This window comes from Rana temporaria, chromosome 10 (assembly GCF_905171775.1).
Source record: "Rana temporaria chromosome 10, aRanTem1.1, whole genome shotgun sequence".
NCBI classification, from domain to species: Eukaryota; Metazoa; Chordata; class Amphibia; order Anura; family Ranidae; genus Rana; species Rana temporaria.
In genome coordinates this window covers 2,262,693-2,289,163 of record NC_053498.1, presented here as the reverse complement: position 1 = coordinate 2,289,163, position 26,471 = coordinate 2,262,693, and the positions used below count along the sequence as shown (strand labels likewise).

Here is a 26,471-nt window from a genome sequence, read left to right as displayed (position 1 = left end):
CCGTATGAAATACCACCCCCCATACAGAATACCACCCCCCCACCGTATGAAATACCACCCGCCCATACAGAATACCACCCCCCCACCACCATATGAAATACCACCCCCCATACAGAATACAACCCCCCCCACCGTATGAAATACCACCCCCCATACAGAATACCATACCACCCCCCACTGTACAGAATACCACCCCCCCACCTTATGAAATACCACCCCCCCATACAGAATACCACCCCCCCACTGTACAGAATACCACTCCCCCATACAGAATACCACCCCCCCCACCGTACAGAATACCACCCCCCCCCCCACTGTACAGAATACCACCCCCCTCCCACTGTACAGAATACCACCCCCCATACAGAATACCATCCCCCATACAGAATACCACCCCCCCCACCTTATGAAATACCACCCCCCATACAGAATACCACCCCCCCCACTGTACAGAATACCACCCCCCCATACAGAATACCATCCCCCATACAGAATACCATCCCACCCCCCACTGTACAGAATACCACCCCCCCCACCTATGAAATACCACCCCCCCATACAGAATACCACCCCACCATACAGAATACCACCCCCCCCATACAGAATACCACCCCACCCCCCACTGTACAGAATACCACCCCCCACCGTATGGAATACCCCCCCCCACTGTATGAAATATCACCCCCCCCCCCACTGTACAGAATTCCATCCTCCACTGTACAGGTTACCATCCCCCACCATATGAAATACCATCCCCCACCGTACAGAATATTACCCCTCCCACTGCTTGCATAAGGACTGGGGGCTCTGGAGAGGAGTACTGAGGCGGGGGGGGGGGGGGGTTGGCGATGTATTCAGGAAACTATCATTGACAGGGGGAGGGGGGATCGCTGACAGGGGAGGAGGGATCACTGACAGGGGGAGGAGGGATCACTGACAGGGGGGGATCACTGACAGGGGGGGGATCACTGACAGGGGGGGAGATCACTGACAGGGGGGGAGGAGGGATCACTGACAGGGGGGGAGGAGGGATCACTGACAGGGGTGGAGGGGGGATCACTGACAGGGGGGGAGGAGGGATCACTGACAGGGGGGGAGGAGGGATCACTGACAGGGGGGGATCACTGACAGGGGGGGATCACTGACAGGGGGGGAGATCACTGACAGGGGGGGAGGAGGGATCACTGACAGGGGGGGAGGAGGGATCACTGACAGGGGTGGAGGGGGGATCACTGACAGGGGAGGGGGATCACTGACAGGGGGAGGAGGGATCACTGACAGGGGGGGGATCACTGACAGGGGGGGATCACTGACAGGGGGGGAGATCACTGACAGGGGGGGAGATCACTGACAGGGGGGGAGGAGGGATCACTGACAGGGGTGGAGGGGGGATCACTGACAGAGGTGGAGGGGGGGGGGGGTTTCACTGACAGGGGAAGGGGGGATCACTGACAGGGGAGGGGGATCACTGACAGGGGGGAGGAAATCAGTGACAGGGGGGAGGAAATCAGTGACAGGGGGGGATCCCTGTCAGGGGGAGGGGGGATCCCTGTCAGGGGGAGGGGGGATCACTGACAGGGGGAGGGGGATCACTGACAGGGGGAGGGGGGATCACTGACAGGGGGAGAGGGGATCACTGACAGGGGGAGGGGGGATCACTGACAGGGGGGAGGAAATCACTGACAGGGGAGGGGGATCCCTGTCAGGGGGAGGGGGATCACTGACAGGGGGAGGGGGGATCACTGACAGGGGGAGGGGGATCACTGACAGGGGGGAGGAAATCAGTGACAGGGGGGGATCCCTGTCAGGGGGAGGGGGGATCCCTGTCAGGGGGAGGGGGATCACTGACAGGGGGAGGGGGGATCACTGACAGGGGGAGGGGGGATCACTGACAGGGGGAGGGGGATCCCTGACAGGGGGAGGGGGATCCCTGACAGGGGCGAGGGGGGATCACTGACAGCGAAGTGATCAGTGAATGTTGGGTGAATGTCACATTCTCTGGCGGTGAATGTTGGGTGAATGTCACATTCTCTCGTGGTGAATGTTGGGTGAATGTCACATTCTCTGCCGGTGAATCTTGTGGTGAATGTCACATTCTCTGCCGGTGAATCTGGTGATGAATGTTGGGTGAATGTCACATTCTCTCGTGGTGAATGTTGGGTGAATGTCACATTCTCTGCCGGTGAATCTCGTGGTGAATGGCACATTCTCTGGCGGTGAATGTTGGGTGAATGTCACATTCTCTCGTGGTGAATGTTGGGTGAATGTCACATTCTCTGCCGGTGAATCTCGTGGTGAATGGCACATTCTCTGGCGGTGAATGTTGGGTGAAGGTCACATTCTCTGGTGGTGAATGTTGGGTGAATGTCACATTCTCTGGTGGTGAATGTTGGGTGAATGTTGGGTGAATGTCACATTCTCTGGCGGTGAATGTTGGGTGAAGGTCACATTCTCTGCTCCCCGTCGCAGGTTCCTGAACGATCTGGAGTACCGGTTGGAGGAGGACATCCTGCGATTTGACGTCTGTGACATCGTCCTGAGACATTGCCCGGAGCTGCGGCGGGTGTACTTACCTTATGTCACCAACCAGGCCTACCAGGAACAGACCTACCAACGGCTGCTGTAAGTGTCCCTTCCCCGGGGAATAATGTCTGATGGTCCTGTATGGGCCGCCTTCAACCAATGGGAGGGTGGCACCAGTTGTGGGGGGGGGGGGCAATATGGGGGGGTCCCTTGATGGTCACCTATAAGACTGGGAAATCCTTGTAGAAGAAGTTATGGGGTGACTCCGCCCACCTCCAGACCCCGCCTATAACGGTGGTAGAGGCGGGGCTTCTTCTGTTGTGAGATTTGTAGAATGTAGAGCAGAAGGCTGACCCGTCCTTCCTTCCTCTTCTCTCCCCCCCAGACAGGAAAACGCTCGTTTCCGGGGGATCCTGGCCAAGCTGGAGGAGGACCAGGTGTGCCAACGTCTCCCTCTGACCTCCTTCCTCATCCTGCCCTTCCAGAGGATCATGCGGCTGAAGATGCTGGTGGAGGTACGGGGCCACAACTATCCCTCTGTAGGGCCCATCCCCCCCCCCGCCCCCCATGTGCTCTGTTCAGGGTAACGGTAAGGCAAATGAGGCAACTGCCTAAGGTCCCAACCCAAAAAGGACCCCATTTCCTGCTTAGACCTGACCCTGGGGGCCCCTCTCCTGGACTGACCTGACCCCTGGGGCCCCCTCTCAGGCTCCTCTCCTGGACTGACCTGACCCCTGGGGCCCCCTCTCAGGCTCCTCTCCTGGACTGAAACGACCTCCTCGGCGATTTCTCAGCGTTTCTCCTTTTATTTCCGCAGAATATCCTGAAGCACACGGCGCCCGGGTCCCGGAACGAGGAGACGGCCAGCCAGGCGTTCACCGAGCTCAAGAAGGTAAGCGGAACCCGCCAGACCCAACCGTCAGGCTGGCCAATCACAGGCCAGCACAGTGCTCTAGTGACATCTGCTGGACGCTTCAGGGATTGGTCTCTGCAGAGAGACCCTTTAAATCGAGGGAATGCCCATCCCCGCCCCCACCCCCCAAGACCCCCGTGTGTGTGTCCGGCCACCTTACCTGATCAGCAATGCGGGGGGGTGAGCTCTGCTGTACCAAGGCAACCCCCTTCTCCTATGACTTCTAAGCAGGGTCTATCCTGCACTCTCAGCGGCTGCTCAGCAGGGCCTATCCTGCACTATCAACGGCTGCTCAGCAGGGCCTATCCTGCAATCTCAGCTGCTGCTCAGCAGGGCCTATCCTGCAATCTCAGCAGGGCCTATCCTGCAATCTCAGCAGGGCCTATCCTGCACTCTCAGCGGCTGCTCAGCAGGGCCTATCCTGCAATCTCAGCTGCTGCTCAGCAGGGCCTATCCTGCAATCTCAGCGGCTGCTCAGCGGGGCCTATCCTGCACTCTCAGCGGCTGCTCAGCAGGGTCTATCCTGCAATCTCAGCAGGGCCTATCCTGCACTCTCAGCGGCTGCTCAGCAGGGCCTATCCTGCAATCTCAGCAGGGCCTATCCTGCACTCTCAGCGGCTGCTCAGCAGGGCCTATCCTGCAATCTCAGCTGCTGCTCAGCAGGGCCTATCCTGCAATCTCAGCTGCTGCTCAGCAGGGCCTATCCTGCAATCTCAGCGGCTGCTCAGCAGGGCCTATCCTGCACTCTCAGCGGCTGCTCAGCAGGGCCTATCCTGCCATCTCAGCGGCTGCTCAGCAGGGTCTATCCTGCACTCTCAGCGGCTGCTCAGCGGGGCCTATCCTGCACTATCAACGGCTGCTCAGCAGGGCCTATCCTGCACTCTCAGCGGCTGCTCAGCAGGGCCTATCCTGCACTATCAACGGCTGCTCAGCAGGGCCTATCCTGCACTCTCAGCAGGGCCTATCCTGCACTATCAACGGCTGCTCAGCAGGGCCTATCCTGCAATCTCAGCTGCTGCTCAGCAGGGCCTATCCTGCAATCTCAGCGGCTGCTCAGCGGGGCCTATCCTGCACTCTCAGCGGCTGCTCAGCGGGGCCTATCCTGCAATCTCAGCGGCCGCTCAGCAGGGCCTATCCTGCACTCTCAGCGGCTGCTCAGCAGGGCCTATCCTGCAATCTCAGCAGGGCCTATCCTGCACTCTCAGCGGCTGCTCAGCAGGGCCTATCCTGCAATCTCAGCAGGGCCTATCCTGCACTCTCAGCAGCTGCTCAGCAGGGTCTATCCTGCAATCTCAGCAGCTGCTCAGCAGGGCCTATCCTGCACTCTCAGCAGCTGCTCAGCAGGGCCTATCCTGCAAACTCAGCGGCTGCTCAGCAGGGCCTATCCTGCACTCTCAGCAGCAGCAGCGGGGCCTATCCTGCACTCTCAGCAGCTGCTCAGCAGGGTCTATCCTGCACTCTCAGCGGCTGCTCAGCAGGGTCTATCCTGCAATCTCAGCAGCTGCTCAGCAGGGCCTATCCTGCACTCTCAGCAGCTGCTCAGCAGGGCCTATCCTGCAAACTCAGCGGCTGCTCAGCAGGGCCTATCCTGCACTCTCAGCAGCAGCAGCGGGGCCTATCCTGCAATCTCAGCGGCTGCTCAGCAGGGCCTATCCTGCAATCTCAGCGGCTGCTCAGCAGGGTCTATCCTGCAATCTCAGCGGCTGCTCAGCGGGGCCTATCCTGCAATCTCAGCGGCTGCTCAGCGGGGTCTATCCTGCACTCTCAGCGGCTGCTCAGCAGGGTCTATCCTGCAATCTCAGCGGCTGCTCAGCGGGGCCTATCCTGCAATCTCAGCGGCAGCAGGGGGGGCCTATCCTGCAATCTCAGCAGCAGCAGGGGGGGCCTATCCTGCAATCTCAGCAGCACCTCAGCAGGGCCTATCCTGCACTCTCAGCGGCAGCAGGGGGGCCTATCCTGCACTCTCAGCGGCAGCAGGGGGGCCTATCCTGCACTCTCAGCGGCAGCAGGGGGGCCTATCCTGCACTCTCAGCGGCAGCAGGGGGGCCTATCCTGCACTCTCAGCGGCAGCAGGGGGGCCTATCCTGCACTCTCAGCGGCAGCAGGGGGGCCTATCCTGCACTCTCAGCGGCAGCAGGGGGGCCTATCCTGCACTCTCAGCAGCAGCAGGGGGGCCTATCCTGCACTCTCAGCGGCAGCAGGGGGGCCTATCCTGCAATCTCAGCAGCAGCAGGGGGGCCTATCCTGCACTCTCAGCAGCAGCAGGGGGGTCTATCCTGCACTCTCAGCGGCAGCAGGGGGGTCTATCCTGCACTCTCAGCGGCAGCAGGGGGTCTATCCTGCACTCTCAGCAGGGGGGTCTATCCTGCACTCTCAGCAGCGGGGGGGGGGAGCTGTCATCCTGTGAAGGGGTTTATTGACACTCAGCACACAGCAGACTGTTTGGCATTCCGGCTGCTGTGGTGAGTTGGCAGGAGGGTGAGAAGTGACACCGGGGTGCCATTCTGGGGGTGTCACTGGCTGGGGGGGAGGGGGGCGGGGCAAACAGAACATTCTGACGCAGGCCGTCTGACCTTTACCACAGACGCCTCCGATCAGTCGCATCACAGATCGGAAAATGTCCTTTCACAGAGCATAGCTTTGTCTGTGATTGGACAGCGGATCTCCATTAACCCCTCCCCCTCAGTAACTGTCATTCCTAAACTGTCACCCCTGTGAGATGAAATCACATTTGGTCTGATGAACCTCAACCCCCCCCCCCCCCCCCCCCCCCCCCAGGAGCAAAATTCATCGTTTTCACTTTGCCAACATTTGGGTAAAATTTTCAACATGTCACTGAGGGGAATGAAGGGAGTTCCAGGGGAATAGAAGGGCCAATGGGCTGCAAGTGGCTCCCGAGGGCTTCTTGTGTCCCAAATGTCTCTTCTATTCTATCCCTATCGCATTTTATTATCGTTTGATTTTTTTTTTTCATGTGGTCCCTATCCAAGATCCCTCTCTATGATCCCTCTCCTGATCCCTCTCTATGATCCCTCTCCTGATCCCTCTCCAAGATCCCTCTCTATGATCCCTCTCCATGATCCCTCTCCTGATCCCTCTCCACGGTCCTTCTCCAAGATCCCTCTTCTGATTCCTCTCCTGATCCCTCTCCATTGTCCTTCTCCAAGATCCCTCTCTAGGGTCCTTCTCCAAGATCCCTCTTCTGATCCCTCTCCATGATCCCTCTCCTGATCCCTCTCCACGGTCCTTCTCCAAGATCCCTCTTCTGATTCCTCTCCTGATCCCTCTCCATTGTCCTTCTCCAAGATCCCTCTCTATGGTCCTTCTCCAAGATCCCTCTTCTGATCCCTCTCCATGATCCCTCTCCATGGTCCTTCTCCAAGATCCCTCTCCTGATCCCTCTCCATGGTCCTTCTCCAAGATCCCTCTCCTGATCCCTCTCCATGGTCCTTCTCCAAGATCCCTCTCCATGGTCCTTCTCCAAGATCCCTCTCCTGATCCCTCTCCATGGTCCTTCTCCAAGATCCCTCTCCTGATCCCTCTCCATGGTCCTTCTCCAAGATCCCTCTTCTGATCCCTCTCCATGGTCCTTCTCCAAGATCCCTCTCCTGATCCCTCTCCATGGTCCTTCTCCAAGATCCCTCTCCTGATCCCTCTCCATGGTCCTTCTCCAAGATCCCTCTTCTGATCCCTCTCCATGGTCCTTCTCCAAGATCCCTCTCTGTGGTCCTCTAAGATCCCTCTCCTGATCCCTCTCCAATGGTCCTTCTCCAAGATCCCTCTCCTGATCCCTCTCCAATGGTCCTTCTCCAAGATCCCTCTCCTAATACTTTTCCATGGTCCTTCTCCAAGATCCCTCTCTATGGCCCTTCTCCAAGATCTCTGTTCTGATCCCTTTCCATGATCCCTCTCCTGATCCCTCTCCATGGTCCTTCTCCCAGATCCCTCTACTGTTCCCTTGTAGTATCCCACTGCATGATCCCTCTCCATGGTCCTTCTCCAAGATCCCTCTCTGTGGTCCTCCAAGATCCCTCTCCGTGGTTCTTCTCCAAGATCCCTCTCCATGGTTCTTCTCCAAGATCCCTCTCCGTGGTTCTTCTCCAAAATCCCTCTCTGTGATTCCTCTCCAAGATCCCTCTCTGGGATCCCTCTCCATGGTCCTTCTCCAAGATCCCTCTCCGTGGTCCTTCTCCAAGATCCCTCTCCGTGGTCCTTCTCCAAGATCCCTCTCCGTGGTCCTTCTCCAAGATCCCTCTCCGTGGTCCTTCTCCAAGATCCCTCTCCGTGGTCCTTCTCCAAGATCCCTCTCTGTGATCCCTCTCCATGGTCCTTCTCCAAGATCCCTCTCTGTGATCCCTCTCCATGGTCCTTCTCCAAGATCCCTCTCTGGGATACCTCTTCATGGTCCTTCTCCAAGATCCCTCTCTGTGATCCCTCTCTGTGATCCCTCTCTGGGATCCCTCTCCATGGTCCTTCGCCAAGATCCCTCTCTGTGATCCCTCTCCATGGTCCTTCTCCAAGATCCCTCTCCGTGGTCCTTCTCCAAGATCCCTCTCCGTGGTCCTTCTCCAAGATCCCTCTCCGTGGTCCTTCTCCAAGATCCCTCTCCATGGTTCTTCTCCAAGATCCCTCTCTGTGATCCCTCTCCATGGTCCTTCTCCAAGATCCCTCTCTGTGATCCCTCTCCATGGTCCTTCTCCAAGATCCCTCTCTGGGATACCTCTTCATGGTCCTTCTCCAAGATCCCTCTCTGTGATCCCTCTCCAAGATCCCTCTCTGGGATCCCTCTCCATGGTCCTTCGCCAAGATCCCTCTCTGTGATCCCTCTCCATGGTCCTTCTCCAAGATCCCTCTCCATGGTCCTTCTCCAAGATCCCTCTCTGTGATCCCTCTCCATGGTCCTTCTCCAAGATCCCTCTCCATGGTCCTTCTCCAAGATCCCTCTTCATAGTCCTTCTCCAAGATCCCTCTCTGTGATCCCTCTCCATGGTCCTTCTCCAAGATCCCTCTGCATGATCCTTCTCCAAGATCCCTCTCTGTGATCCCTCTAAATGGTCCTTCTCCAAGATCCCTCTGCGTGATCCTTCTCCTAGATCCTTCCCCATGGTCCTTCTCCAAGATCCCTCTCCTGATCCCTCTCCATGGTCCTTCTCCAAGATCCCTCTCCTGATCCCTCTCCATGGTCCTTCTCCAAGATCCCTCTTCTGATCCCTCTCCATGGTCCTTCTCCAAGATCCCTCTCTGTGGTCCTCTAAGATCCCTCTCCTGATCCCTCTCCAATGGTCCTTCTCCAAGATCCCTCTCCTGATCCCTCTCCAATGGTCCTTCTCCAAGATCCCTCTCCTAATACTTTTCCATGGTCCTTCTCCAAGATCCCTCTCTATGGCCCTTCTCCAAGATCTCTGTTCTGATCCCTTTCCATGATCCCTCTCATGATCCCTCTCCATGGTCCTTCTCCAAGATCCCTCTCTGTGGTCCTCCAAGATCCCTCTCCGTGGTTCTTCTCCAAGATCCCTCTCCGTGGTTCTTCTCCAAGATCCCTCTCCGTGGTTCTTCTCCAAAATCCCTCTCTGTGATTCCTCTCCAAGATCCCTCTCTGGGATCCCTCTCCATGGTCCTTCTCCAAGATCCCTCTCCGTGGTCCTTCTCCAAGATCCCTCTCCGTGGTCCTTCTCCAAGATCCCTCTCCGTGGTCCTTCTCCAAGATCCCTCTCCGTGGTCCTTCTCCAAGATCCCTCTCCGTGGTCCTTCTCCAAGATCCCTCTCCGTGGTCCTTCTCCAAGATCCCTCTCTGTGATCCCTCTCCATGGTCCTTCTCCAAGATCCCTCTCTGTGATCCCTCTCCATGGTCCTTCTCCAAGATCCCTCTCTGGGATACCTCTTCATGGTCCTTCTCCAAGATCCCTCTCTGTGATCCCTCTCTGTGATGCCTCTCTGGGATCCCTCTCCATGGTCCTTCGCCAAGATCCCTCTCTGTGATCCCTCTCCATGGTCCTTCTCCAAGATCCCTCTCCGTGGTCCTTCTCCAAGATCCCTCTCCGTGGTCCTTCTCCAAGATCCCTCTCCGTGGTCCTTCTCCAAGATCCCTCTCCGTGGTTCTTCTCCAAGATCCCTCTCTGTGATCCCTCTCCATGGTCCTTCTCCAAGATCCCTCTCTGTGATCCCTCTCCATGGTCCTTCTCCAAGATCCCTCTCTGGGATACCTCTTCATGGTCCTTCTCCAAGATCCCTCTCTGTGATCCCTCTCCAAGATCCCTCTCTGGGATCCCTCTCCATGGTCCTTCGCCAAGATCCCTCTCTGTGATCCCTCTCCATGGTCCTTCTCCAAGATCCCTCTCCATGGTCCTTCTCCAAGATCCCTCTCTGTGATCCCTCTCCATGGTCCTTCTCCAAGATCCCTCTCCATGGTCCTTCTCCAAGATCCCTCTTCATAGTCCTTCTCCAAGATCCCTCTCTGTGATCCCTCTCCATGGTCCTTCTCCAAGATCCCTCTGCATGATCCTTCTCCAAGATCCCTCTCTGTGATCCCTCTAAATGGTCCTTCTCCAAGATCCCTCTGCGTGATCCTTCTCCTAGATCCTTCCCCATGGTCCTTCTCCAAGATCCCTCTGTGTGACCCTTCTCCCTGATCCCTCTCCATGATCCCTACAAAGCTCCGGGCATGGAGTAGCCAATCATAAGACTCAGCCAGTGAAGGGTCAGGACTCCAGATATACAGTTTTTAGCTCAGTTTGGTGGGGAAAAAAAACTGTAGTGCAGGTGGATCTGTAGCTGGGGCAGATAGAAGGGATGGTCCCATATGGAGCGGGGGTAGATAGGAAGGGTGGCCCCATATGGAGCGGGGGTGGATAGGAAGGGTGGTCCCATATGGAGCGGTGGTAGATAGGAAGGGTGGTCCCATATGGAGCGGGGGTGGATAGGAAGAGTGGTCCCATATGGAGCGGTGGTAGATAGGAAGGGTGGTCCCATATGGAGCGGTGGTGGATAGGAAGGGTGGTCCCATATGGAGCGGTGGGAGATAGGAAGGGTGGTCCCATATGGAGCGGGGGTGGATAGGAAGGGTGGTCCCATATGGAGCGGGGGTAGATAGGAAGGGTGGTCCCATATGGAGCGGGGGTAGATAGGAAGGGTGGTCCCATATGGAGCGGGGGTGGATAGGAAGGGTGGTCCCATATGGAGTGGGGGTAGATAGGAAGGGTGGTCCCATATGGAGCGGTGGGAGATAGGAAGGGTGGTCCCATATGGAGTGGGGGAGTTAGGAAGGGTAGTCCCATATGGAGCCGTGGGAGTTAGGAAGGGTGGTCCCATATGGAGCGGTGGTGGATAGGAAGGGTAGTCCCATATGGAGCGGTGGGAGATAGGAAGGGTGGTCCCATATGGAGCGGTGGTGGATAGGAAGGGTAGTCCCATATGGAGCGGTGGTGGATAGGAAGGGTAGTCCCATATGGAGTGGGGGAGTTAGGAAGAGTGGTCCCATATGGAGCAGAGGCAGCTCTAGGCTTTGGGAGGCACGGATCTAGCACACAGTGGTCTGAGCAGAGGCATATTAGGTGACCGCGAGGCCCCTGTGAGTGCGAGGCCTTAGGAGACCACCTAATTTTCCTAATTAAAGAGCCGCCCCTGGGAGGGATGGTCCCAGATAGAGTCTCAGGACATAGAGCTGAAATGGAGGGCGTGGGGGGGGGGTCTGTTTGGAGGAGCTTACAATCTAATGGCGTCTTGTAATGGTGGGTTTTTTCTCCTCAGCTGGTGAAGGAATGTAATGCCAGCGTCCAATCAATGAAGAGGACAGAAGAGCTGATCCACCTCAACAAGAAGATCCACTTTGAGAGCAAGGTAAGGCGGAGGAGGGGACCGGCTGGTTCGGGAAGGTTTGGTTCATGGCAGGATCGGCAGGCTGGGCAAGACTCCCTGTGGCTCCATCTCCATGTATGGGCCCCTTATAGTCTCACTATGATTGGTAGCCACGCAGGGGCCCCTATAGATCTGACCGCCTCCCCCTTTCCCTCCACAGATCTTCCCTCTGATCTCGCAGTCCCGTTGGCTGGTGAAGGACGGGGAGCTGGTGGAACTGGACATGCAGATCCCCAACGCGGCCGGATCCCGCTTCAAACTCAGCCCCAAACCCGTCTACCTGCATCTGTTCAACGACTGCCTACTGCTCTCCAGGAAGAAGGAGTGAGTCCCGCCGCAAAGAGGACCCGTCTACCCAACATTGGGCACCGTCCCCAGCCAGACTCACCGTCCGCTGTCCCCAACCAGAATCACCGTCCATTGTCCCCAACCAGAACCACCGTCCATTGTCCCCAACCAGAATCACCGTCCGCTGTCCCCAACCAGAATCACCGTCCGCTGTCCCCAACCAGAATCACCGTCCATTGTCCCCAGCCAGAATCACCGTCCGCTGTCCCCAACCAGAATCACCGTCCATTGTCCCCAACCAGAATCACCGTCCGCTGTCTCCAACTAGAATCACCGTCCATTGTCCCCAACCAGAATCACCGTCCACTGTCCCCAACCAGAATCACCGTCCATTGTCCCCAGCCAGACTCACCGTCCGCTGTCCCCAGCCGGAATCACCGTCCGCTGTCTCCAACCAGAATCACCGTCCATTGTCCCCAACCAGAATCACCGTCCGCTGTCTCCAACCAGAATCACGTCCATTGTCCCCAACCAGAATCACTGTCCATTGTCCCCAACCAGAATCACCGTCCACTGTCCCCAGCCGGAATCACCGTCCACTGTCCCCAACCAGAATCACTGTCCGCTGTCCCCAACCAGAATCACCGTCCGCTGTCTCCAACCAGAATCACCGTCCCCAGCTAGAATCACTGTCCGCTGTCCCCAGCCAGAATCACCGTCCACTGTCTCCAACCAGAATCACCGTCCGCTGTCCCCAGCCAGAATCACCGTCCGCTGTCCCCAGCCAGAATCACTGTCCGCTGTCCCCAGCCAGAATCACCGTCCATTATCTCCAACCAGAATCACCGTCCGCTGTCCCCAGCCAGAATCACTGTCCACTGTCCCCAACCAGAATCACTGTCCGCTGTCCCCAGCCAGAATCACTGTCCGCTGTCCCCAGCCAGAATCACTGTCCGCTGTCCCCAGCCAGAATCACCGTCCGCTGTCCCCAGCCAGAATCACCGTCCGCTGTCCCCAACCAGAATCACCGTCCGCTGTCCCCAACTAGAATCACCGTCCATTGTCTCCAACCAGAATCACCGTCCATTGTCCCCAATCAGAATCACCGTCCATTGTCCCCAACTAGAATCACCGTCCATTGTCCCCAACCAGAATCACCGTCCATTGTCTCCAATCAGAATCACCGTCCATTGTCCCCAACCAGAATCACCGTCCATTGTCCCCAACCAGACTCACCGTCCATTGTCCCCAACCAGAACCACCATCCATTGTCCCCAACCAGAATCACCGTCCATTGTCCCCAACCAGAATCACCGTCCATTGTTCCCAACCAGAATCACCGTCCATTGTCCCCAGCCAGAATCACCGTCCACTGTCCCCAACCAGAATCACCGTCCATTGTCCCCAACCAGAATCACCGTCCATTGTCCCCAACCAGAATCACCGTCCATTGTCCCCAACCAGAATCACCGTCCACTGTCCCCAGCCGGAATCACCGTCCACTGTCCCCAACCAGAATCACTGTCCGCTGTCCCCAACCAGAATCACCGTCCGCTGTCTCCAACCAGAATCACCGTCCCCAGCTAGAATCACTGTCCGCTGTCCCCAGCCAGAATCACCGTCCACTGTCTCCAACCAGAATCACCGTCCGCTGTCCCCAGCCAGAATCACCGTCCGCTGTCCCCAGCCAGAATCACTGTCCGCTGTCCCCAGCCAGAATCACCGTCCATTATCTCCAACCAGAATCACCGTCCGCTGTCCCCAGCCAGAATCACTGTCCACTGTCCCCAACCAGAATCACTGTCCGCTGTCCCCAGCCAGAATCACTGTCCGCTGTCCCCAGCCAGAATCACTGTCCGCTGTCCCCAGCCAGAATCACCGTCCGCTGTCCCCAGCCAGAATCACCGTCCGCTGTCCCCAACCAGAATCACCGTCCGCTGTCCCCAACTAGAATCACCGTCCATTGTCTCCAACCAGAATCACCGTCCATTGTCCCCAATCAGAATCACCGTCCATTGTCCCCAACCAGAACCACCGTCCATTGTCTCCAACCAGAATCACCGTCCATTGTCTCCAATCAGAATCACCGTCCATTGTCCCCAACCAGAATCACCGTCCATTGTCCCCAACCAGACTCACCGTCCATTGTCCCCAACCAGAACCACCATCCATTGTCCCCAGCCAGAATCACTGTCCGCTGTCCCCAGCCAGAATCACCGTCCACTGTCCCCAACCAGAATCACCGTCCATTGTCCCCAACCAGAATCACCGTCCATTGTCCCCAACCAGACTCACCGTCCATTGTCCCCAACCAGACTCACCGTCCATTGTCTCCAACCAGAATCACCGTCCATTGTCTCCAACCAGAATCACCGTCCATTGTCTCCAACCAGAATCACCGTCCATTGTCCCCAACCAGAATCACCGTCCATTGTCTCCAACCAGAATCACCGTCCATTGTCTCCAACCAGAATCACCGTCCATTGTCTCCAACCAGAATCACCGTCCATTATCTCCAACCAGAATCACCGTCCGCTGTCCCCAACCAGAATCACCGTCCGCTGTCTCCAACCAGAATCACCGTCCATTGTCTCCAACCAGAATCACCGTCCACTGTCCCCAACCAGAATCACCGTCCACTGTCCCCAACCAGAATCACCGTCCGCTGTCCCCAGCCAGAATCACCGTCCTCTGTCCCCAACCAGAATCACCGTCCGCTGTCCCCAGCCAGAATCACCGTCCGCTGTCCCCAACCAGAATCACCGTCCGCTGTCCCCAGCCAGAATCACCGTCCGCTGTCCCCAACCAGAATCACCGTCCGCTGTCCCCAGCCAGAATCACCGTCCGCTGTCCCCAGCCGGAATCACCGTCCATTGTCCCCAACCAGAATCACCGTCCGCTGTCCCCAGCCTGAATCACCGTCCGCTGTCCCCAACCAGAATCACCGTCCGCTGTCCCCAGCCAGAATCACCGTCCATTGTCCCCAGCCAGAATCACCGTCCGCTGTCCCCAGCCAGAATCACCGTCCGCTGTCCCCAGCCAGAATCACCGTCCATTGTCCCCCAACCAGAATCACCATCCATTGTCTCCAACCAGAATCACCGTCCATTGTCCCCCAACCAGAATCACCGTCCATTGTCTCCAACCAGAATCACCGTCCACTGTCCCCAACCAGAATCACCGTCCATTGTCCCCAACCAGAATCACCGTCCACTGTCCCCAACCAGAATCACCGTCCACTGTCCCCAGCCAGAATCACCGTCCATTGTCCCCAACCAGAATCACCGTCCACTGTCCCCAACCAGAATCACCGTCCATTGTCCCCAACTAGAATCACTGTCCATAGTCTTCAACCAGAATCACCGTCCGTTCTCTCCAACCAGAATCACCGTCCACTGTCCCCAACCAGAATCACCGTCCATTGTCCCCAACCAGAATCACCGTCCGCTGTCCCCAACCAGAATCACCGTCCGCTGTCCCCAACCAGAATCACCGTCCATTGTCCCCCAACCAGAATCACCGTCCATTGTCCCCAACCAGAATCACCGTCCATTGTCCCCAACCAGATTCACCGTCCGTTCTCTCCAACTAGAATCACCGTCCATTGTCTCCAACCAGAATCACCGTCCGCTGTCCCCAGCCAGAATCACCGTCCGCTGTCCCCAACCAGAATCACCGTCCATTGTCCCCAACCAGAATCACCGTCCGCTGTCCCCAACCAGAATCACCATCCATTGTCCCCCAACCAGAATCACCGTCCATTGTTCCCCAACCAGAATACCATCCATTGTCCCCCAACCAGAATCACCGTCCATTGTCCCCCAACCAGAATCACCGTCCATTGTCCCCAACCAGAATCACCGTCCATTGTCCCCAACCAGATTCACCGTCCGTTCTCTCCAACTAGAATCACCGTCCATTGTCCCCAACCAGAATCACCGTCCATTGTCCCCAGCCAGAATCACCGTCCATTGTCCCCAGCCAGAATCACCGTCCGCTGTCCCCAACCAGAATCACCGTCCATTGTCCCCAACCAGAATCACCGTCCGCTGTCCCCAACCAGAATCACCATCCATTGTCCCCCAACCAGAATCACCGTCCATTGTTCCCCAACCAGAATACCATCCATTGTCCCCAACCAGAATCACCGTCCATTGTCCCCAACCAGAATAACCGTCCATTGTCCCCAACCAGAATCACTGTCCATTATCTCCAACCAGAATCACCGTCCACTGTCCCCAACCAGAATCACCGTCCACTGTCCCCAACCAGAATCACCGTCCATTGTCCCCAACCAGAATCACTGTCCATTGTCACCCAACAAGAATCGCCATCCATTGTCCCCCAACCAGAATCACTGTCCATTGTCACCCAACAAGAATCACCGTCCATTGTCCCCAACCAGAATCACTGTCCATTGTCACCCAACAAGAATCGCCATCCATTGTCCCCCAACCAGAATCACCGTCCGCTGTCCCCAACCAGAATCACCATCCATTGTCCCCAACCAGAATCACCATCCATTGTCCCCCAACCAGAATCACCGTCCATTGTCCCTAACTAGAATCACCGTCCATTGTCCCCAACTAGAATCACCGTCCGCTGTCCCCAGCCAGAATCACCGTCCGCTGTCCCCAACCAGAATCACCGTCCATTGTCCCCAACCAGAATCACCGTCCATTGTCCCCAGCCAGAATCACCGTCCGCTGTCCCCAACCAGAATCCCCGTCCATTGTCCCCAACCAGAATCACCGTCCGCTGTCCCCAACCAGAATCACCATCCATTGTCCCCCAACCAGAATCACCGTCCATTGTCCCCAGCCAGAATCACCGTCCGCTGTCCCCAACCAGAATCACCGTCCATTGTCCCCCAACCAGAATCACCGTCCATTGTTCCCAACCAGAATCACTGTCCATTGTCACCCAACCAGAATCACCGTCCATTGTCCCCAACCAGAATCACCGTCCATTGTCCCCAACCAGAATCACCGTCCATTGTCCCCAACCAGAATCACCGTCCATTGTCCCCAGCCAGAATCACCGTCCATTGTCCCCAGCCAGAATCACCGTCCACTGTCCCCAACCAGAATCACCGTCCATTGTCCCCAACCAGAATCACCGTCCATTGTCTCCAACCAGAATCACCGTCCACTGTCCCCAACCAGAATCACCGTCCATTGTCCCCAACCAGAATCACCGTCCGCTGTCCCCAACCAGAATCACCGTCCATTGTCCCCAACCAGAATCACCGTCCATTGTCCCCAACCAGAATCACCGTCCATTGTCCCCAGCCAGAATCACCGTCCGCTGTCTCCAACTAGAATCACCGTCCATTGTCCCCAACCAGAATCACCGTCCACTGTCCCCAACCAGAATCACCGTCCATTGTCCCCAACCAGAATCACCGTCCGCTGTCCCCAACCAGAATCACCGTCCATTGTCTCCAACCAGAATCACCGTCCATTGTCCCCAACTAGAATCACCGTCCATTCTTCCCCAACCAGAATCACCGTCCATTGTCCCCAACCAGAATCACCATCCATTGTCCCCAACCAGAATCATTGTCCCCAACCAGAATCACCGTCCATTGTCCCCAACCAGAATCACCGTCCATTGTCCCCAACCAGAATCATTGTCCCCCAACCAGAATCACCATCCATTGTCCCCAACCAGAATCATTGTCCCCAACCAGAATCACCGTCCATTGTCCCCCAACCAGAATCACCGTCCATTGTCCCCAACCAGAATCATTGTCCCCCAACCAGAATCACCGTCCGCTGTCCCCAACCAGAATCACCATCCATTGTCCCCAACCAGAATCACCATCCATTGTCCCCCAACCAGAATCACCGTCCATTGTCCCCAACTAGAATCACCGTCCGCTGTCCCCAGCCAGAATCACCGTCCGCTGTCCCCAACCAGAATCACCGTCCATTGTCCCCAACCAGAATCACCGTCCATTGTCCCCAGCCAGAATCACCGTCCGCTGTCCCCAACCAGAATCACCGTCCATTGTCCCCAACCAGAATCACCGTCCGCTGTCCCCAACCAGAATCACCATCCATTGTCCCCCAACCAGAATCACCGTCCATTGTCCCCAGCCAGAATCACCGTCCGCTGTCCCCAACCAGAATCACCGTCCATTGTCCCCCAACCAGAATCACCGTCCATTGTTCCCAACCAGAATCACTGTCCATTGTCACCCAACCAGAATCACCGTCCATTGTCCCCAACCAGAATCACCGTCCATTGTCCCCAACCAGAATCACCGTCCATTGTCCCCAACCAGAATCACCGTCCATTGTCCCCAGCCAGAATCACCGTCCATTGTCCCCAGCCAGAATCACCGTCCACTGTCCCCAACCAGAATCACCGTCCATTGTCCCCAACCAGAATCACCGTCCATTGTCTCCAACCAGAATCACCGTCCACTGTCCCCAACCAGAATCACCGTCCATTGTCCCCAACCAGAATCACCGTCCGCTGTCCCCAACCAGAATCACCGTCCATTGTCCCCAACCAGAATCACCGTCCATTGTCCCCAACCAGAATCACCGTCCATTGTCCCCAGCCAGAATCACCGTCCGCTGTCTCCAACTAGAATCACCGTCCATTGTCCCCAACCAGAATCACCGTCCACTGTCCCCAACCAGAATCACCGTCCATTGTCCCCAACCAGAATCACCGTCCGCTGTCCCCAACCAGAATCACCGTCCATTGTCTCCAACCAGAATCACCGTCCATTGTCCCCAACTAGAATCACCGTCCATTCTTCCCCAACCAGAATCACCGTCCATTGTCCCCAACCAGAATCACCATCCATTGTCCCCAACCAGAATCATTGTCCCCAACCAGAATCACCGTCCATTGTCCCCAACCAGAATCACCGTCCATTGTCCCCAACCAGAATCATTGTCCCCCAACCAGAATCACCATCCATTGTCCCCAACCAGAATCATTGTCCCCAACCAGAATCACCGTCCATTGTCCCCCAACCAGAATCACCGTCCATTGTCCCCAACCAGAATCATTGTCCCCCAACCAGAATCACCATCCATTGTCCCCAACCAGAATCATTGTCCCCAACCAGAATCACCGTCCATTGTCCCCAACCAGAATCACCGTCCATTGTCCCCAGCCAGAATCACCGTCCATTGTCCCCAACCAGAATCATTGTCCCCCAACCAGAATCACCATCCATTGTCCCCAGCCAGAATCACTGTCCATTGTCCCCCAACCAGAATCACTGTCCACTGTCCCCAACCAGAATCACTGTCCACTGTCCCCAACCAGAATCACCATCCATTGTCCCCAGCCAGAATCACCGTCCATTGTCTCCAACTAGAATCACCGTCCATTGTCCCCAACCAGAATCACCGTCCATTGTCTCCAACCAGAATCACCGTCCATTGTCCCCAACTAGAATCACCGTCCATTGTCCCCAACCAGAATCACCATCCATTGTCCCCAACCAGAATCACCGTCCATTGTCCCCAACCAGAATCACCGTCCATTGTCCCCAACCAGAATCACCGTCCATTGTCCCCCAACCAGACTCACCGTCCATTGTCCCCAACCAGAATCACCGTCCACTGTCCCCAACCAGAATCACCGTCCATTGTCCCCCAACCAGAATCACCGTCCATTGTCCCCAACCAGAATCACCGTCCATTGTCCCCCAACCAGACTCACCGTCCATTGTCCCCAACCAGAATCACCGTCCACTGTCCCCAACCAGAATCACCGTCCATTGTCCCCAACCAGAATCACCGTCCATTGTCCCCAACCAGAATCCAACCAATAACATGAAAGTCTATAGTAATAAATAAATGTATTGTATAAAAGATTTATATATGGAATGCATCTATAACATTGTCACCATTTGTACATATAATAATAGACAGTACTCTCGTATAATAATCGTTCTCTTATAATAATCGATCTTTCTGCCCCCCAGGCTGGGCCGGTTCGCGGTCTTTGCGCACGCGCAGGTGTGTGACCTGAAGGTGACGGATCTGAGCTGGAAGCTACAGGAGGTCCCAGGCGAGGTGTTCCACGTCCAGCTGTGCCACGAGCAACGCCCCAAACACCAGATCCTGCTCCGTGCGCAGAGCGAGTGAGTGGAGGAGGGGGAGGGGGGGGGTCTGGCAGTGGATGAGGGGATTTGAGGAGGGGGGTATAGATAACAATACCAAGAGGGCAATTCTGGGGTGTCAGACCATTTCGGAAACTCTCCTTTGTAAATTCCAAAAGCCAATATAAAGGAATAATAGTGGTAAAAAAAAAAAAGCCCTCGTGGGTTTAACCAATCTTGTTTTTTTGTGCGATTCTCCTTTAAGGGGGCGTGGCAAGGGGTGTGTCCTATGCCTGCATGCTTTTGCCGATAGGTGTCCCTCATTCCCATCTCAAAAACTTGGGAGGTGTGATGGAGGCTCAGCATCACATGTGGGCGTTACCTATACAAATTCATCCTCCCTAGGAACGCCCACTCCTCCAGACGGACACCCACCCACCAAGGAATTTTGATATTTGCATAACTCCTCCCATGAGCCAGCCCACTGTTTGCATCAGGACTGAGGGCTCTGGAGAGGAGTACTGAGGCCGGGGGGCTGAGATGTTTTCAGGAAGCCCCTCCCACCAGCCACGATCTGCTTGATTCCCATTGGGTATAAAATAAGGAATGTAATGAAAATAGAAAGGTTTGATGATGGGGGGGGGGGGGGGGGGATAAAAAAAAAGCAGCTTTATGCCTTTTGATGGGAGTTTGGGTGTAAATTTGAACCTCTAAAATCTATAAATATGAAATTTTCAGCGTCACGGCGCTCAGAACGGTGTATTAAGTGACAGCGCATGCGCGATCCTAACCTTTTCCCCGTCTCTCTCCCTCCGCAGGAGTCAGAAGCAGCGCTGGATCTCCGCCATGTGTCCCTCCAAGCCGCTCATCGACCTCGAGAACCTCACCGACGGCGAAGGTGCCTCCTATGATTATTATCATCACTTCACTTGCGGGGTGTCACGGGAAATGTATGCAAATGAGGCCGCCCAGGGGGGTGGCCAATTAGCATAAATTCCTGGAAGAGCGCAAGAACGCCGCCGGATATCGAATAAAATAAGAAAATCGCCATTAATATCCGGGAAAAATAACCTTGAAGAGCGACTTTGATAAACTTGTCGGTGACGCGGGTAGCAGCCGACCGCAGAATTAGGGCGGAGCTCCACTTAAAAGGGAATCCCATTAAATTCAATGCACTGCTTAGCAGCTGTTCAGAAAAGGTGCTGATTGCATCGTCTGACAGGCAAATTTGTTTTGTTTGATTTTTGGATTTGTTATTTACATAAATTTGTTTAATTTGTTTTTCGGGATTCGTTTCGTTTATTCATTTTCGAATTCATACGAAAAGTTTTCGAATTAATTCAATTTCCAAAAAGAATAAAAATAGAATAGAAAATAAAAGAAATAAAATATTCTATTCCTTTATTTTCTATTTCTTTTTTTTCTCAACTATTCAAATTCGAAAACGATTCGAAAATCGTTATTTTGTGATACTATTCTAATTCGGAAATTCGGATACATCTGAAGAACGAAAATTACTCCGAATTTTAATTCGGAACGAAACGAACCGCACGTCTATCAAATAATATAAACCCTCTCTGTCCTCTACATGGTATGTCCATTTTTTTTTTATATACGATGGACGTTCATTTCCTTCCTTGTCACTTTTACAATTGGCAAAGTCGCATATTTGTAGCGCAGTGCAGGATTGGCGCAGTTTTCAGCTGACCCCTCCCCCTCTTCCCATTGGCTGATTGCCCTCCATGTCTCTCCTCCCCAGATGCTCCTCAGGTCCAGTGCATTAAGGGGTACACCGCCCAGGAACACGATGAACTCACCCTGGAAAAGGCCGACATCCTGCGCCTCACCACAAAGACCAGCGATGGTAAGAAGGGCGGGGGAGGGATGGGGGAAAGGCAGGGGAGGGACGAGGAAAAGGGCAGGGGAGGGACGAGGAAAAAGGCAAGGGATGGACAAGGAAAAAGGCAAGGGAGGAATGGGGAAAAGGCAAGGGAGGAACGGGGAAAAAGGCAAGGAAGGGACGGGGAAAAAGGCAAGGGAGGGACGAGGAAAAAGACAAGGGAGGGACGGGGAAAAAGACAAGGGAGGGACGAGGAAAAAGACAAGGGAGGGTCGAGGAAAGGGCAGGGGAGGGACGAGGAAAGGGCAGGGGAGGGACGAGGAAAAGGCAGGGGAGGGTCGAGGAAAGGGCAGGGGAGGGACGAGGAAAGGGCAGGGGAGGGATGAGGAAAAGGCAGGGGAGGGACGAGGAAAAAGACAAGGGAGGGGCGAGGAAAAAGACAAGGGAGGGACGAGGAAAAAGACAAGGGAGGGATGAGGAAAAAGACAAGGGAGGGACGAGGAAAAAGACAAGGGAGGGATGAGGAAAAAGACAAGGGAGGGACGGGGAAAAAGACAAGGGAGGGATGAGGAAAAAGACAAGGGAGGGATGAGGAAAAAGACAAGGGAGGGACGAGGAAAAAGACAAGGGAGGGACGAGGAAAAAGACAAGGGAGGGACGAGGAAAAAGACAAGGGAGGGACGAGGAAAAAGACAAGGGAGGGACGAGGAAAAAGACAAGGGAGGGACGAGGAAAAAGACAAGGGAGGGACGAGGAAAAAGACAAGGGAGGGACGAGGAAAAAGACAAGGGAGGGTCGAGGAAAGGGCAGGGGAGGGACGAGGAAAGGGCAGGGGAGGGACGAGGAAAAGGCAGGGGAGGGTCGAGGAAAGGGCAGGGGAGGGACGAGGAAAGGGCAGGGGAGGGACGAGGAAAGGGCAGGGGAGGGATGAGGAAAAGGCAGGGGAGGGACGAGGAAAAGGCAGGGGAGGGACGAGGAAAAGGTAAGGGAGGGACGAGGAAAAAGGCAGGGGAGGGACGAGGAAAAGGACTAGGGAGGGACGAGGAAAAAGACAAGGGAGGGACGAGGAAAAAGACAAGGGAGGGACGAGGAAAAAGGCAGGGGAGGGTCGAGGAAAGGGCAGGGGAGGGACGAGGAAAGGGCAGGGGAGGGACGAGGAAAGGGCAGGGGAGGGACGAGGAAAGGGCAGGGGAGGGATGAGGAAAAGGCAGGGGAGGGACGAGGAAAAGGCAGGGGAGGGACGAGGAAAAGGTAAGGGAGGGACGAGGAAAAAGGCAGGGGAGGGACGAGGAAAAGGCAAGGGAGGGACGAGGAAAAAGGCAAGGGAGGGACGAGGAAAAGGCAGGGAAGGGTCGAGGAAAGGGCAGGGGAGGGACGAGGAAAAGGCAGGGAAGGGTCGAGGAAAGGGCAGGGGAGGGACGAGGAAAGGGCAGGGGAGGGACGAGGAAAGGGTAGGGGAGGGACGAGGAAAGGGTAGGGGAGGGACGAGGAAAGGGTAGGGGAGGGACGAGGAAAAGGCAGGGGAGGGACGAGGAAAAGGCAGGGGAGGGACGAGGAAAAGGCAGGGGAGGGACGAGGAAAAGGCAGGGGAGGGACGAGGAAAAGGCAGATGAGGGGGTGAGGGCAGGGGAGGGGTGAGGAAAAGGCAGGGGAGGGACGAGGAAAAGGCAGATGAGGGGGTGAGGGCAGGGGAGGGGTGAGGAAAGGGCAGGGGAGGGGTGGGTGAGGAAAAGGCAGGGGAGGGACAGGGGGAAAGGCGGGGGAGAGGCACTTTTTAACTTTTGCCTTCTACTGATCAGGTTGGGAAATTATGGAGCCAGTTCTAGAAACAACAGAGGACAGGAAAGTGTCTGCGCTACTCCTAACAACCAATCAGAGCCTTCCTTTTATTGTCCATCCTCTACTATAAAAAGGGGTGTCTCAGATCTGATTGGTTGTTTTGAGATATATATAGTATAATAATAATGGTGCCTCCCGGCTCCTGAGCGTGCATAGCAGAGCTTTACATTCCTTTTAACTATGGAGGAATCTGATGTTATGCGCACTCAGGAGCTGGGAGACAGGTGGGTGACAATTGTCAGATTCCAGGCGACTCTCAAGCCGAAGTATCGGGGTCAATGTAATCAAAGAGGACAGATAGAAATCCCTTATAGTTCAGCGGGGGTGGGGAAGGGTGAGAAATGCTGTCCATCTCTCCATTGGGGAGATTTCCCCTCAATTCTTGTCCAAGTGAGGGGGTGTCATACACGGGGACACAGACCATTGCTCTGCCTTTCCTGTTCCACCCAAAATTGGTTTTGCCTGGAGTTGGTCTGTAATGCCCCGTACACACGATTGGATTTTCCGTCCGAAAAAGGAAAAGAAAAGACGAAAAAGGTAGAAAGAAAGAAAGCAAAAGAGAAAGAAAATAAAGAAGGAAAAGAAAGAAAGGAAAAAAGAAAAGGTAGAAAAAAAAAAAGAAAAAAAAATGAAGAAAAACAAGAGAAGAAAGAAAGAAAGAAAGAAAAACAAGAGAAGAAAAACATAGAAAGAATAGTAGAAAGAGAGAAAAGAAAGAAAGGTAGACAGAAAGAGAAAATAAAGAAGGAAAAAAAAATAAAAATAAAAAATAAAGGAAAAGTAGAAAGAGAAAAAAAGAAAGAAAGAAAGAAAGAAAGAAAAAGGAGAAAGAAAAAAAGGAGAAAGAAAGAAAGAAAGAAAGAAAGAAAGAAAGAAAGAAAGAAAGAAAGAAAGAAAGAAAATGAAGAAAAAAAACAAGAGAAGAAAGAAAGATAGAAAGAAAAGTAGAAAGAGAGAAAAGAAAGAAAGGTAGACAGAAAGAGAAAATAAAGAAGGAAAATAAATAAATAAATAAATAAAAGGAAAAGTAGAAAGAGAAAAAAGAAAGAAAGAAAAAAGGAGAAAGAAAAAAGGAAAAAGAAAGAAAGAAAGAAAGAAAATTAAGAAAAAAACAAGAGAAAAAAGAAAGATAGAAAGAAAAGTAGAAAGAGAGAAAAGAAAGAAAGGTAGACAGAAAGAGAAAATAAAGAAGGAAAAAGAAAGAAAAAAAATAAATAAATAAAGGAAAAGTAGAAAGAGAAAAAAGAAAGAAAGAAAGAAAAAGGAGAAAGAAAAAAAAGGAAAAAGAAAGAAAGAAAGAAAGAAAATGAAGAAAAAAAACAAGAGAAGAAAGAAAGATAGAAAGAAAAGTAGAAAGAGAGAAAAGAAAGAAAGGTAGACAGAAAGAGAAAATAAAGAAGGAAAAATAAAGAAAAAAAAATAAAGGAAAAGTAGAAAGAGAAAAAAGAAAGAAAGAAAAGGAGAAAGAAAAAAGGAAAAGAAAGAAAGGTAGAAAGAGAGAAAAGAAAGAAAGAAAGAAAGAAAGAAAGAAAGAAAGAAAGAAAGAGAGAAAAGAAAAAAACAAACCAAAAAAAGAATGAAAGAAAAGAGGGAAGGAAGGAAAGAAAGAAAGAAAAAAAAAGTGAATAGCGAGAATGAAATAAAGAAGTAGAAAGAGAAAAAAGAAAGAAAGAAAGAAAGAAAGAAAGAAAGAAAGAAAGAAAAAAGAAAGGTAGAAGGAAAAAAAGTGAATAGAAAGAATGAAAGAGTAAAGTCTTTCCATTCCCTCCACCACCGATGATCTCTGAAAATTAATCTGGGAGGGGGGGTAAAACTCCACATCTGCCGGGGAATAACAATGAGCCCCCCAGGCCCAAACAGATGCTGTGGATCGGATTACGCGTCTGCCGCATGCGTCCGCCAGGTGCTGACGGTTTCCCTTTTGCTCCCCCCGGCAGGTTGGATGGAAGGGATCCGGCTCTCGGACGGAGAGAGGGGCTGGGTCCCGGCGACGCACGTGGAGGAAATCACCAACAAGAACGCCCGGCTGCGCAACCTGCGCGAGAACAAGCGCATCAAACACGCCACCAGCAAATTAGAGATGAAGCCGCCTTAGAGGAGACGCGCGGAGGACCACGCCCCCTGCGGGGGGGAAGCCCCGCTTACCTGTAGAACTTTCTAACGTCCTGTACATTTCAGCCGCCCGACTGTATGACGGCGGCGGCATCGATCGCACATGACTGCTGCAGCACGCCGGCCCCCGGGTCTTATTCTGCAAAGTACTTGAAATATTTGGCGATCTGTGCCGCTCTCAGACCGCCCCCGAGGAGCCTCTTCACCAATCAGCCAATAGATTGTCCAGACGCCGAAAGGGGCTTATCGAACACTCTGCAGCATGAAGACGATCGCACAGACTTCAGTCCTGGATGGGCTGAGCCTGAGAACTTTACCCGGGGGGGGGGGCCCTAAAAACTGGGGGGGGGGTGTGTCTTGGCACCCCCCGGGAGCGACACTAAACTATGTAAATATTTCCGCATTACATTGTAATTAAATTTGATTCTGATTCACGCCTATGGAGGTCGCCGTCATTTCTCACAGCACTGCTTAGAAGACACGGGGCCCTCAGAGCAGATACATTGTTACTCTTCATTTATGGAGCCGCAACATAAATAACAAAACCTCCTCCAATCAGAAGCAGATCGCATGCGGCTTTTAGGCGTTTTCCCAAATCCCGCGCCAATTTACTATCGCTGTACGTGGTTTTCACCGCAGAAAGCAAAAAAAAACGCTCGATGAATACCACATAGATCACGAGATAAAGTCAATAAATGTAAATAAGTAGTAATCCCGGCATGCGATAGTTAAGGAACCGGCACCCGCCAGCATCCTTAACAACCAGTAAACAATGTGGTTGTTAAGGAGCGGGCAGCTTCCGCATCCTTAACAACCGATGAGTCATCAGCTGTCAGCGGGGTTCCCCACTGACAGCTGAATGTAAAGAAAAGCTTTGCTGGTATTAAAAAAAATCCCGAAAAAAAAATAGCGTGGCGTCCCCCCCAATCCATACCTTGCCCTTTGGGTCTGGTATGGATTTTGGGGGGACCCCACTGCATTTTTTTTTCAATTTTGGTGGGGGCCCCCCTCAAATCCATACCAGACCC

At 54.0% G+C, this 26,471-nt stretch overlaps 1 protein-coding gene across 1 annotated transcript in view; it reads left to right on the top strand.

The window, feature by feature from the left end:
* ARHGEF19 (Rho guanine nucleotide exchange factor 19) overlaps nucleotides 1–25,883 on the top strand; it is a 60,503-nt gene extending 34,620 nt beyond the window's left edge. Inside the window, exons 8-16 of the mRNA XM_040326755.1 lie at nucleotides 2,470–2,622; nucleotides 2,909–3,038; nucleotides 3,341–3,415; nucleotides 11,183–11,272; nucleotides 11,451–11,614; nucleotides 19,536–19,694; nucleotides 20,471–20,550; nucleotides 21,412–21,516; nucleotides 25,269–25,883. Of these exons, the coding sequence (XP_040182689.1) occupies nucleotides 2,470–2,622; nucleotides 2,909–3,038; nucleotides 3,341–3,415; nucleotides 11,183–11,272; nucleotides 11,451–11,614; nucleotides 19,536–19,694; nucleotides 20,471–20,550; nucleotides 21,412–21,516; nucleotides 25,269–25,426 (1,114 nt within the window). The 3' untranslated portion in view covers nucleotides 25,427–25,883. The remainder of the gene's footprint in view (nucleotides 1–2,469; nucleotides 2,623–2,908; nucleotides 3,039–3,340; nucleotides 3,416–11,182; nucleotides 11,273–11,450; nucleotides 11,615–19,535; nucleotides 19,695–20,470; nucleotides 20,551–21,411; nucleotides 21,517–25,268) is intronic.
* The last annotated feature ends 588 nt before the right edge of the window (nucleotides 25,884–26,471 follow it).